This window comes from Anolis sagrei, chromosome 3, assembly GCF_037176765.1.
Source record: "Anolis sagrei isolate rAnoSag1 chromosome 3, rAnoSag1.mat, whole genome shotgun sequence".
Classification (NCBI taxonomy): domain Eukaryota; kingdom Metazoa; phylum Chordata; class Lepidosauria; order Squamata; family Dactyloidae; genus Anolis; species Anolis sagrei.
The window spans coordinates 101,807,437-101,820,839 of NC_090023.1; the positions used below are offsets into that span (position 1 = coordinate 101,807,437).

General features: G+C 39.7%; 1 protein-coding gene across 1 annotated transcript in view; it reads left to right on the forward strand.

The window, feature by feature from the left end:
- ATP10A (ATPase phospholipid transporting 10A (putative)) overlaps positions 1–5,496 on the forward strand; it is a 172,479-nt gene extending 166,983 nt beyond the window's left edge. Inside the window, exons 20-21 of the mRNA XM_067466820.1 lie at positions 3,193–3,380; positions 4,235–5,496. Coding sequence (XP_067322921.1) covers positions 3,193–3,380; positions 4,235–4,928 — 882 coding nt within the window. The 3' untranslated portion in view covers positions 4,929–5,496. The remainder of the gene's footprint in view (positions 1–3,192; positions 3,381–4,234) is intronic.
- The last annotated feature ends 7,907 nt before the right edge of the window (positions 5,497–13,403 follow it).

Here is a 13,403-nt window from a genome sequence, read left to right on the forward strand (position 1 = left end):
TGAGGCCGTCGTCTTCCTAACTTATCATCACAACTATCCTGTATGGTAGGTCAGGCTGAAGGAAATTCATTTTTATGGCTGGGTAGGGTCTAGATTATGGATCCTGGAAACTTCCATCCAATATTACTATACAAATTACTGTACTAGGCAACTAGACCAGATCATATGAGATGGCACCCACACTGCAACAAAAATATGCAGATCAGTCCACTTCTCCACTTTTCAACTAACAGAAAAAAGTAAAACAAGACCACCACCCCCCAATGTCCTAACCCCTCATTCTTCCATCTCTACAATCTCTACCAACATAGAATAAAATCACGAAAGGAAGAAGATGAAAAAGTTCAAAACACAACAGACTTTTCCCTTCCTCAAGCAAAGGCAACTATGAAACTATTGAATATACCTCTTGTTCTCATTAATTGCATTTCAGCATCTGCTAAATATAAACCTCTATATTTAAAATTAATACACAACTATAAGTAACATGCGTATTAACAATTTGTCCATTTGACTGGAATTCAGATCATTCATCTTTAGATTATTACCTTAATATCTCACCACTTTTACTCCTTAATTTAAATTAATCATATCTATCTGAAATTATTCTGCCATTTTGACTTTTAATCTAGCTTGATCGTATTGTATTCAAACATTTTTTTTCTACTTATTTCATCAAGCCACCTCCCTCCACAAAAAAAGTCATTGGTTTACTTTAATTGTTCCAGAATTCTTCAGTTGTTTATCCCAGTCCGGTTTTAGTGTTTTTCTTATAAGTCAAGCCAGCTTTAAGATAAACACTTTATATGTTCATTTAATTTTAACATGCTTCTCCCATTAAAATGTAGTATCAAATGATCCACACAGGCTTCCTCTATGCAAATTTCCTTCTTTTACAGGGTTTGTCTATTTCTTTTGATAAACTGAAGAGCTTCAACATCTTCCCTGTGATGTTGTATAGGACACAGCCTGTCCTTAATCAATCTGGTTTGCTAAATCTTGTTCTTGTTTTCTGTAGTTTGTTTTACAGCTGTCAAAGGGGTTTTTGCTTCAGATATTATATTTTTAAGATCCTGCTTGATTCTACTTTTTGAAAAAGTTGTTTTTTAAATTTTAATACCATTTCCAGGACCTGTAGCTGTAACATTTTGGGGCAGCAGAAGCAATACTACAAGGAGTTATTTACATCCTTTCTTAAAAAATGAACATAAATTAGTTGCTGTTAATATTGCTTGTTCTTACATAGATAATAAAGTTTTACTTTCTGGCAGCAGATGTTTTAAATTATTCACTTGTTGCAACTAATTTATCTCCTTTTTAACTCGAAGCTAACTGGCCTTGCCCTTCTCTGATACTCAAATGAGATGAGTTGCTCTTTCAACATCAAAGAAAAAGGAGGAGGGAGGCACTCTTCTCCAGCTAACCAGCTGGCTCTTAAATTGTCCAATCAAATGCTAATAAATATAGGCGAGAAGGACACAACTTTCCTTAATTTAAGGAGATTCCCAATATTTGCACTTCACTAAAGGTGATTTATAATTCATGGAAGGGCATTTAATCTGGAGTTCTTCAGTTTATAGCAGAGGCCACTTTCATATAGGGGGTAAAATGATGACCAGAGCCTCTGTCTGTGATGCTGCTCACCTCAGGGCTAAGAAGATAACTTAAAACAGATTAATGGCTCATGTGGATTATCCACCAATACCTATAAAATATTATCTCACTTTTGGAGCTTTTTTATGCAAATTGCTTCTTCCCCAAGACAAGAGGTGACGAGAAAGAAACTTTCACTACATCTCCAACATCCCCTCAATATCATAAATCCCATTTTAGTGGTTTTTCCTATAAATGAGATGAACAACTGAATTTCGACAATACAACAACTGAATTTAATGGAAAATTGCAGCCTTTCCACGTGTAAGCTCCTTTTCTCATGGGGTGTTACTTGTCTTTGCTATTCCTTTATTTAGCCATAGATTAAGTAAACCACATAATGTTAGGGGATGTGATCAGTTTTGCTGCTCAGGACAGCCTATTTCAATGTATGGTTTGTGGAAATGCACTGATGCTGGACAAGTTGATTGCAGAGCCATCAGAGACATTTTAGTCCAAGGGAAAAAGGAAAGGAAAGGACAAAAGAAGTAGAGGTCAGAATTCAAAATCATGCTAGCAAATGAATGAAAGATTTATGTAGAGATCCTGTCAAACTTCATAATTAACCAGCACAGAACACAAATTAATCTAGCTCTTAGCATCTGGTGGATTAGGGGTTATACAGTTCACAATGTAAAACAGTGTTCTTCCCATGCATTCTGTGTGTCTGTAATGTGAGTCTGTTCAAGTCCTAAAAAATGCTCAGACAGAGGAAAACATATATACCTAGAGGGGATTTTTAAGATAAATATTGAGGAAATAATAATGCTGATCTTGTCTGACCAAGCACTAGTGAAATCCCCAACCTAATCAGACTGTAGTCTTTGAAAAGGTTTTTGATACTTCCTCAGCTTGCTATCCTCCTGGCCTATATTATATTTTCAGTGTATGGGGAGGATACAACTTTCAACCCAGAAACTTCGTTGTTATTTAATGCACATTGCAGTAGATTAAAGTTTAAAATAATAATGGTGTCATCAGTTTAGAACTCAGGGGGAGGAATATTTATTTTCCAACCGTTCTCCAAAGATATCCATAATTATTAAACCCATTTAGAATTGAGCTGAACAATATTGGCAAATCTTTCTGCAGTTGATTACACAGATGCTATCTAATAGGTGCTGGTGGCACTAGCCCAAGTGGCATACTCATAACAGACCTGAATAACTATTTGTTCAGATAATAATATTTTATTTCCCACACTTGCTTTAGTAATGTGTTAGCAGGAGTTTCCTCACCTGGGGAATGTTTGATGGATTTGGTATTTTATTCATTCAGTGGGTTTTGGTCTGACTGAAGAATCCCTTCAGCGGGAGCTAGAAAAGCCCTTTACATCTAATCTAGATTTTGTATCCTTACATTTCTCCCATCTGTACAGCAAACACTTCCTCACATTGGTGGAAAGATGAATATAGCACTTTGCCGGATTATAATCTCAACAGTGACCTTTTCCAAACTCTGATAAAAACCTAGTCCATGTTTCTTGCATTCTTTGTAGATATCAGTATTCTACATTCATGCTAAGTATGTTTCTTTCAGACGTGGCTTCATTTGTCATCATGTGTCTTCAGTATTGTTTTATTCTTCATTGTGGCTCTCCTTTACAATGCATCGTGCCCAATATGTTATCCTCCATCCAATCCATACTGGATCATGGAAAAGCTGATGGGAGAGCCTATGTTTTACCTGACTTGTCTCATAACACCCCCTGTGGCTTTGCTTCCCAGGTAAAGTATTATAGACTTTACAACTTTCATTCCTTTCTAATAGTTCTTGGAAATATTTAGTTAAACTGTAGGCGTATACATATGCTGTGATAATCAAGCGATATCATCAAGCGGACAGTCTCAAATGTATCAATGGTTTTATTCTTTAGCTATTGGCCATAACAAATATATGAAATGAGTATCAAATCAGAAGAAAACACATTTGTTGGCAGATTTTCTTTGAAAAACTGAAAAGCTATGAACTTAGGTAACAATAAAAATTCTACATATATATTTTCATAGCCCTAGGCAGCCACTCATGTAGTATGGAAACTAGGGAGGGTTAGAGGTCATGTCTGTACATCCAATCTCCATACAGTCAAGATCCTGATGAATTGGGATGTAAATGCAAACAGTTAGACATAAGCTTCCTAAATCTGATCTGTGAAAATTTGAAATTCATTAATCAACAATATTGATGTTCTATTTAATATTTATAATAGAAGAACAATCCAATTTTCTGCTCAGTTAACCATTTTAAAAATACATTGAATCTGCACTATTCTTTCTTGGTGGGGTAGCAGTGGTGTTTGTTGTTATTAAGAGATACTGTGGATGCTTCAGGGAAGGGGAGGTAGGTCCGGAGGTTTAATTCAATAGTTTCGGTGCAACTAGAGTATACCCAGTGCTGGTGTTGTAACCAGCACTATCAGTAGATTTCAGCCATTGTCTCCACATCCCAGAAACATGCAACATTTCCTCCGATGGTAGTCTAACAAATTAACCCTAATATACTATTCATGTTTTAAAAGAAATTGGCACCATTATTATTACAGTACATTGCCTTATCTATCCTTTATTCCTTTCCTTATCAGATTTCTATACAGAACTCTTCAAGGGACACTATTCCCAACCCAGCTTCAGCTTGGGCGCCAGTTGTCAAGGATGCCCCCAGACACTCTCAATCAGCTTGTACACAGATGGAACACCAAAAAGGAGACTGATCCTCATAAATACCCTTCTGCTCATTATTCTCCACAAAGCTCATGTTGCATTGCTAACAACTCTCAAAAAGCCTGCAACCAAAACTCTCTTACAGATGTATCTCAACATGGAAATGAACTATCTCCACCACTGCCAAAGTCAGAACCTAAAATAGATTTAAATATTCCTGCCCCTCCTCTTGGTGCTCACTTATATGAGGAGAATGGGGATCTTTCAGTGGCTGATAAGCAAGAGAAAACAACAATGGGTTTTTCCAAAGACACTTCAGAGCTTGAACCAACTTTAGTAGATGAAACAATCCAGTGGAGCTCAAGATTGGGCCAATCAGACTTCAGCTTGTTGACCTGGATCACGTCGACACCATTGTTTAATGACACTGGAAATGATCAGCCATGGTTACCCAGCAGTTTACAGAATGTAAAACAAGACAGTACAACTCCATATACCTGCAGTTCTCACACCTTCAGAGACTCAGAGCAGAACCTAGCCTGCTTTCAGGAGCAAAGGAAAAAGTCTGCGGAATGCTGCTTAACAAATGAATCTCTTGAGTCAACTTTTTTATGATGAGGGTATCCGAGCTTGTATGTTTTGTTTGCACAGGAGTATAGGCTTTTGCATTCCAGAAGATGGAACTCAAGGTACATAGTTTTATTTTAAAAGAAACTTTAAGCACAATATGTTGAAAACAAGAGCTTTATATACAGATAAAAGATACATATCTATATTTATTTTATTTTTCATCTCATTTTATACAAAATCTTTATCTTTATTTTTATTTGCCTCTTTGGAGTTCTTTATTCAATTACCAGGTCACAGAGGTTGTATTTCAACCCAAAGCTTGATGTGATAACCATTGGTTCACAGTTCGTATGAGTTGGGGCCCACCATATTAACTTTAAAAATATGTGCAGTCCTCCTTAGATTTTTAGTGCGGGGGAAAGGAATATACGTGTGGCAAAAAGTAATTAAGGAACCCTACAGAATCAAACCTTCATTTTGTAAAACTACGTATGTTACACTGCAATGGAAATCATGCAGATATTTTCCAGATGCGACCTCATATTTTAATTACAACCATAGCAGCTTATATATCAAGAGAAAACAATAAATAAATGAAGATCTATACTGCAAATGTGTTATGTTGTTTGGGACTATTGAAGGAGCATTTGCCTATTTTTAAGTCACTGAACATTTTCCATATTCCAAGAAAGAAACAGAGGAAATTGTTGCACTCAGCTCCTCGCCCCCTCCCCCTTCCCAAATAATCTAGTAAGACTCAGAAGTAACTGGAGGAGATTCACCAAAGGTTATCTTGGTTGTTGGGCAGTCTAGTGCAGCCCACAGAAACTAGGGATTTTTTTTTTGCATGCTACAGTTGACAGAATCACGATGGATAAGAAATTGAGCTCATTTTAGATGTGAACCAAGAGACAATGGGGCCATTTTATCAACAGAAAGATACAATGTTGCCACTTCCAATACCAACTCTTATCTTTTTGTGACTGAGATTCAGTTGATTGGCACTTTCCCAGTCAATTGCTGTTCTTTGACACCAGCTTAGCACTTCCATTGCTTCATCTAATTGAGATGTAAATTAGAAACAGAATTGAATGTCAGTGGCATACTGATGGCACCTCGCTCCAAATTCCCCAATGTCCTCACTCAGCAGACTTCATATAGATGTTAAATAACACAGGAGAGTAGACAGATTCCTGAGGGAGCCCATAGAATACACTGCTAGGCAATATGGGCAGGTGATGCACCAGGAAATCAAGTGAACTCAACTGAGAAAAATTGTACCAGCCATATTCCAATAATGCAGGCACTCTCATGAAAGGATGCTTACTTGTTTCTTGCATGAGGAGCTGGAGTTGATAGAGGGAGCTCATCCGCCTCTCCCCGGATTCAAACCTGTGACCTGTCGGTCTTCAGTCCTGCTGGCACAGGGGTTTAACCCACTGTGCCACTGGGAGCTCCTATGAGAAGAGGTATTAAAGTGGATTGTCTAATAAATAGTAGCTGGTTTAGTACAAAAACTGAGTGGTGCATTATTTTGATTTCAAAGAAACTTCAAGAGCTTCAGGATTTGTGATTCAGAAATGCTGCTACAGGTTGAGCATCCCTTATTTATTTATTTATGTATTCCGCATATTTGCATCCTGTTCTTCTCACTCCCAGAGGGGGACTCGGGGCAGATTCACAGCAGGCATTCATTCAATGCCAACAACAGTAATCAATGATAAAAACAATTAAAACAATTCATTAATGCTTTAAAATTACTAAAGCATTGTTTAAATCATGCAGGTTTGAAATCATAGTCCAGATCAGTCCATTGTCATTCACACAAACTGGGTCTTATTCTAAATTGCTGCCTCTACTGTTCGAATGCTTGGACCCATAACCAGGTTTTGAGTTTCATTTTAAAGGATAAGAGGGAGGGGGGCCAATCTAATGTCACTGGGTAGAGAGTTCGACAAGTGAGGGAATTATCACCACTTATCAGGAATTCTGAAATGGGAAGTTCTCCAAAATGCAAAATTGTCCACATGGACTAGCTGAGACAGTAACACCCTTGCTTTCTGGTGTTTCAATGCACACAAACTCAGGAACAAATTACCTTCTAACTATGTGTAGAAAGTGTATATAAAACACACATTTTGTGTTTGGGTCTCATATCCAAGATATCTCATTATATATGCATGTAGAAATGCAGATATTTCAAAATCCAAAAAAACCCACACCCAAATCCAAAAAAGTTCCAATCACAAGAATTACAAAAAAGGAAAACTCAACCTGTACCTAGACTGTATAATGCTGTCAGTCAGGATCTGAAGACAGTTTAGCCATTTTCAGCCCAGAAAATTCAAAGCAGCCCAGTTCAGTGTTTTCTAGACACAGAGGAGGTTACAGTTGTAGGTGAATGTCTAGGAAGTAAAGCTGCATTCATTTGATAGTGAGATCTGAAAAGAGCAGCTCTTGTGGAATAAAACTATTCTCAGTGCTTCTGTTTCATTTAAGATGGCTTTGTTTAGTAAGGAAGCAACTTTTACTACATCCCCTTGGGTGAGATCTTAGTGCTATGAAAAGTGATGGCAAAATTCCTACTGATGTCTTGAAGGATGCTACATTCAACAGAACAGTTGCAGAATGTGCTCTGACAAGCCATGTGGGCCCAGATGCTCAAGGGCTTGGTTAAGCGCCAAGGACTCCTATGACTCTTCCACTGCAGTAAGCTGTAAAGCTAGGCTCCAGAACTCTGGTTGTTTCCCTTTTTAACAACATGCTGCTATGAAGATAAATCATTAAATTAGAAATGAGCTGTGTCTCCAGCCTGCTTTGCCTTATTTTACATCCCTGTTATCTTGCAACCACATTCCTTAGAAGAATGCCAATGTCGCTATCCATTTCAGTTAAAGGATATGTCTGATGCTTCAGGGCGGTCCTAACCTATGAGGCCAGCACGATTAATATGCTTTAGTTTAGATCCAGTCTTAAAATTGAGGCGCTTCACCCAAGGCAAGAAATAGATCTCAGTTGCAGCCTATTTTCACAAATGGCTATTTACTATTGTTCCTGGAGCCCCCGGTGATGCAGTGGATTAAACCCCTGTGCCGGCAGGACTGAAGACCTACAGAGAAGCCTCCCACAAGGATAATAAAAGCATCAAATCATCCGGGCGTCCCCTGGGCAACGTCCTTGCAGACGGCCAATTCTCTCACACCAGAAGCGACTTGCAGTTTCTCAAGTCGCTCCTGATATGACAAAAAAACAAACCCACAAACACTAATCTAATGCCTCTGGGTTTTTCTATATCTTCTTCCAGATATTGCTTGTTGTACAACCCAGCTTAACTATGAATCCTGAATAACTTGAAACTTTGCCAGTCTTTCACAGTTTTTCCTAATAAAGGTGTTGTCCAATGTGGATGCATGTACTTTTGATCAGGATTTCTGGCATTGTGTTTATGTTGATAAGCTGATCAAGAACTGATTAGGTAATGTAAGCAAAAGGAAATTGGCAAGAAATGCTTTTGTAAATATTATGTGGAGTAACGGGGAATTATTATCTTATTAAATACCTTTCCAAGGTCCACCCTGCAATGATACAAACGAGTTAACATTCTATTCAAGATATACACAGATTCAAAGAAATCATGACAACCTGAACATCAATTTCTGCTGATGGCTGAAAATCAAGCCTGTCATCTCATTCTTATTAAGAAAATTCTTATTATCCAATTATATTAATCATTTTATGACTGCAAGAGCTTCCCCATCATCACCAATGACTTCAGAATTCCTGATATTTTTGTCCTCCCATGTGGTACATCTCCTTTAGACAGCATGATAGACTGCTTGATTGTAAAGCCCGGGCTTAAACAAAATCAGTAGCAAAACTCCCACTGACTTCAATGGTGCTGAGTTTTCATTTTGTCTCTTTATGGTTATGCCATTAGCAAGAAATATATGCTCCAACTGCAAAAACTGACAGGAAATTAATATTAAATCTATGTGATGGTGACATTAGAAATAGGCACATGATGATACACTTTAGATTACACGTGAAAGATGAAGAGATCACCTGATGTGTTAATGCTGTGGTTATCAGGGAGTGAAAAAACAGAGAATGTTGACTAAATCATGGAAAGTGTATTGCAAAGGGCTATGAAGTTCTCACTAAAAAGCTGAAGGACTGGGGCATAGTCTGTTCTTTCAATACTTCTTCCTGTTGAAGGACATGATCCAGGAAGAGAGGAAAGGATAGTGGAAGTAAGCAACTGGCTCCACAGATCGTGGATTTAAGTTAAGTTGAGGAAGAAGAGTACTCTAGAGGGCATGAAGACATTTGCCCCTACAGAAAATATCCTAAATTATACAAAAGGAATTGGGAAGATAATAAAAGAACCATCAATGGGCAGAAAAAAGACAAAGAATTAGCTGAAAAAATGACCACTTATCTTAGATGTCTCTAAATGGAGGCAAAGAGCATTGGAAGCAAATAAGATGAACTGAGCTCTTAAACATAGGAAGGTAACATCGTTTAGTAGGAATTGCTGAAAGTTGATGGAAACAACAGTGACATCAGTTTAGAGTCTACTACATACCAAAGACCTTTGTTGAGTCTACAACTATATACTGAAAACTTTGATGATGCCTTCTTAGAATAAATGGCCAAATCTTCAAAAAGTGATACAGCAGTAATATCAACCACCGTTGTTGGAAGTAAAAATTTGCTAAAGTTCAATGAATTCCTCATTCACCATAGTGGAAACAAAGAAAAGATTTACTGTCTTAGATCTGATCCTAGCCAACAGGGAAAAATCTTGTCAATAGAATAGAAGTGATCACACCCTCTTGGGATTGGTTATACAGCAAATATAACGTAAGGCAGCCCCCATCCCCTTCTCCCAAGTTCTTCTGGCTTGAAGCAATGATGTGCCAAAAATGATGTGCATTTTTAAAATACGATTGCTCCCGGGTTAAAGGGCTGTATGGAACTGCCCTAGGAGTAAAGCAATAAACCAATAAATCACTATCTTGTTCATAGCTGCTCCCAAAGCTAATTCCTACTATCTATTTGAGGGCGGTGTCTACAATGTGTTCTAGGATATACTGGCATCTGCCGCAGCACATTTTTTGACAGAACTTCGACTTCTTTGGTACTTCTTAAATGTGCGATATACCTTTAAATGTGTGCTTTAAATGCAGCGTGCATTGACAGTGTGTATTTTGTCATCACTATGGCCTTGAGTCAGCTATGAACTGCATATATTGTCAATGTTGAAGGCCCAAGGAGGTGGAAGTGGCTACAAGATCTCCTAAGAGGGAGGGATGAACTAGCAAAACCACCTCTGGGTATTCCTTGCCTGAGAAAATTCAATGAAATTAATGGGGTTGCCATAGGTCAATTGATGATTTAAAAACATATATCAGGCATCCTCAGATTGCAGCCCTTCAGCTGTTTAGGTCTCCAATTGCCAGAAGCTCTAACAAGCTTGTTCAATTGTCAGGAATTCTGGGAGTTGAAGGCCCAAACAGCTGGATGGTGCAGTTTGAGGATGCTTGACATATATACACACAAAAAAGGAAAGGTCAATCATCCATCAGGAAGTCTGTTAACTTTCATCATCATCATCATCATCATCATCATCATCATCATCATCATCTTTAATTACTTGTTAATCGCCCTCCATCCGAGATGCTCCAGGCGATTTACATAGCAGAAATTATACAGGATAAAACACATACATACAAATATTAAAATTAACATGGGTCAAATGCTCTAGTAAAAAGCCAGGTCTTAAGTGCTAGGATAAAATGCCTTAAGTCACGCATGGCTCTCAAATAGGGAGGCAAGGAATTCCATAAGGCAGGGGCAGAAATAGAAAAGGCCCGGCATCTGGTGCTTTCCAAGTGCACTTCCCTAGGACCCGGCATATAGAGCAAATTGCGTTGGGATGGTCGTGGCGACCTCCGATGATGGTAGAAGGAGAGACGGTCTCTAAGATACAATGGACCCTGGCCATATAAAGTTTTAAAGGTCAGGACCAGCATCTTATACAAACCACAATACTCAATTGGGAGCCAGTGTAGATGCCGCAGCACTGGTGTTATATGGCATTTCATGGGCGTTTTTGTGAGTAACCTGGCTGCAGCATTCTGGACAATACGGAGCTTTTGGGTTGTAGAAATAGGAAGGCCGACATACAAGGCGTTACAATAGTCCAGCCTAGATGTGACTGTGGCATGGATGACTGTTGCCAGAGCCTCATCCGACAGGTAAGGTGCCAGTTGCCTCACTTGTCGTAGATGGAAAAGGCCTATTTGCTGGCAGCAGTGACCTGAGCCTCCATCGTCAGCTGCAAATCTAAAACGACACCTAGGCTCTTAACGGTAGGCAATGGAGATAGAACAGCACCATCAAAGGTAGGTAACGGATGAGTCAGACCTATTGGGCGGCCATGCCACAGGATCTCAATCTTCGCTGGATTTACCTTCAGTCTGCTAGCACGTAGCCAGTTTGACAAAGCCTCCAGGCATAAGGTGAAATTGTCAGGTATTGATGTTAGTCCAGGCTCCAAGCGCAACAGGAGTTGGGTGTCGTCCGCATATTGATATCAGTCCAGGCCAAATCTCCGAGCCAAACTGGTAAGGGGTCTAATGTAGATGTTGAAAAGAAGAGGGGGGAGAATTGCACCTTGAGGTGCAAAACCATAGGAGGGGGGAACTTTCGGAGACTTGGTCCATATATTCCGGAGGAATGAATTGAACCAATTAAGGGCCTGACCGCGAACTGATTGACACACTCACAGATTTTTTCCAATGGTCTCTCTTCATTCTAGTGAGAAGTGACTAGTGTAGTGCCTCGGGATTCTGCCCTGAACCCAAAATTCCCTGTCATTTTCATGCCATGCCATAGTGAGTCATGTTGAGATGGATATGTTCTTGCCCAACACATATGAAGTGTTCCAAGTGGGACAAGTCACCCTTGTGGAAAGCTCACAGGCAGCATATTGATGCCAAAATCCCTCTCCTCAGCATTCTATAATATTCAGCCAGTGTAACGTACAGACATCAACAGTCTCCAACTGTTTGGTTCTGAATATTTTTCACTTGTTTTAGCCATTGCTCAATTCTAGGAAGTTCTAATTTCAAGTCATAGTTTCAAAAGGACTTTAAATATTCTGAACACAATTTAACAATAGTCAGACAAAATGATTACAGAAATGCTGAAACTGCTGGCACATCTCAGAGTGGATGTCATCATTTTGCATCTGTTTACAGGAAGACATTTCTGTGATCCTGCCCACTCCTCATGACCCAGGAAATAGTTGTGCAAGGGGATTCAGAGGCTGTTCAATGGGTTGGAGGCTTCTACAAACAGGGAAAGGGCATACCAATAGTTGCAGCACCTAGAAAAGGACACCACAGACATAAAGCATGGAAACGGAAGTGTGGTGGAGTCTCCTTTTCTGTGGGGTTTTAAAAGAAGCTGGATGGACATCCTTTAGAGTTGCTTTGATTGTCTGTCCCTGCATAGTAGAATGAGGCTGGACTGGATGGCCCTTGCAATCATTTCCAAGGCTGAGGGCAAACTCGCAGGCCCCTGCCTTCAAGCTGATCTGACCACACAGTAGGGAGTTCCGCAGTTCCTGAGAGCATGGATCTTTAAAAGGCATGAAGGGACTGTGGCTCCAGCAGCAGCTCCAATACAGAGACTTTTCTTCCCTCCCTGCAAAACCTCCCTGCTTCAATGTAACAACCCCTAATAAAAAAGTGCCTTTTCTTCTAACTTTTCCTCTTCATAGTGATACATTGTGTCCCTTTACTGACTCAAATGAACCTTTCCTTTTTCAAGCCGTAGATCACTGCTGGCTTTTCCAGGATGCTCTTACAGAGTCCTGGGGAGGCCAAAACTGCGTTCCTTTGAACCGTGGATATGGAAACCCATCGGGCTCCCGTATCCGTAGGTCAACCGATCGACTCCAAACCAGTGGCAATCTTTTCCTGGGACTAATTTAAAACTAACTGCTATCTCACTTTCTGCTAAACCGACCCCTGCGCCCCAGAAACCCACCTCATCAGGTAGAACCTCATGTGGGGACCAGAATGTCTCTTTCCATGGCCCCCATGCAACAGCAACGGTTGTGTCCTCACATTATGGACATCACCCCACCATGGAAGCAGGACTCTGTAAGAGCATCCCTGGATCAGAAGAGCACTCCCCCCCCCCCACTGTAAGGGCTGGAGTGGCCTGCCAGAGGTTGGGGTCCCCCGGGGTGACCACGGGGGACCCCAACCTCTGGCAGGACACTCCAGCCCTTCATGAATTGGATCTACAGTTTTCCTCTTCTTTTAGGAATGCACCCCAACCACCCAGTGCTTTCATGAATTCCCATATGCTTTCCATGAACTTTTGGGAATTCTTATGAACTTTTATGAACTTTCTTCAACTTTTATGAACTTTTTTGAGAACTTTTATAAGCTTTCATTAACTTTAAAAACTTTTAGGAACTTCCATGGACTGTTTACAAAACTC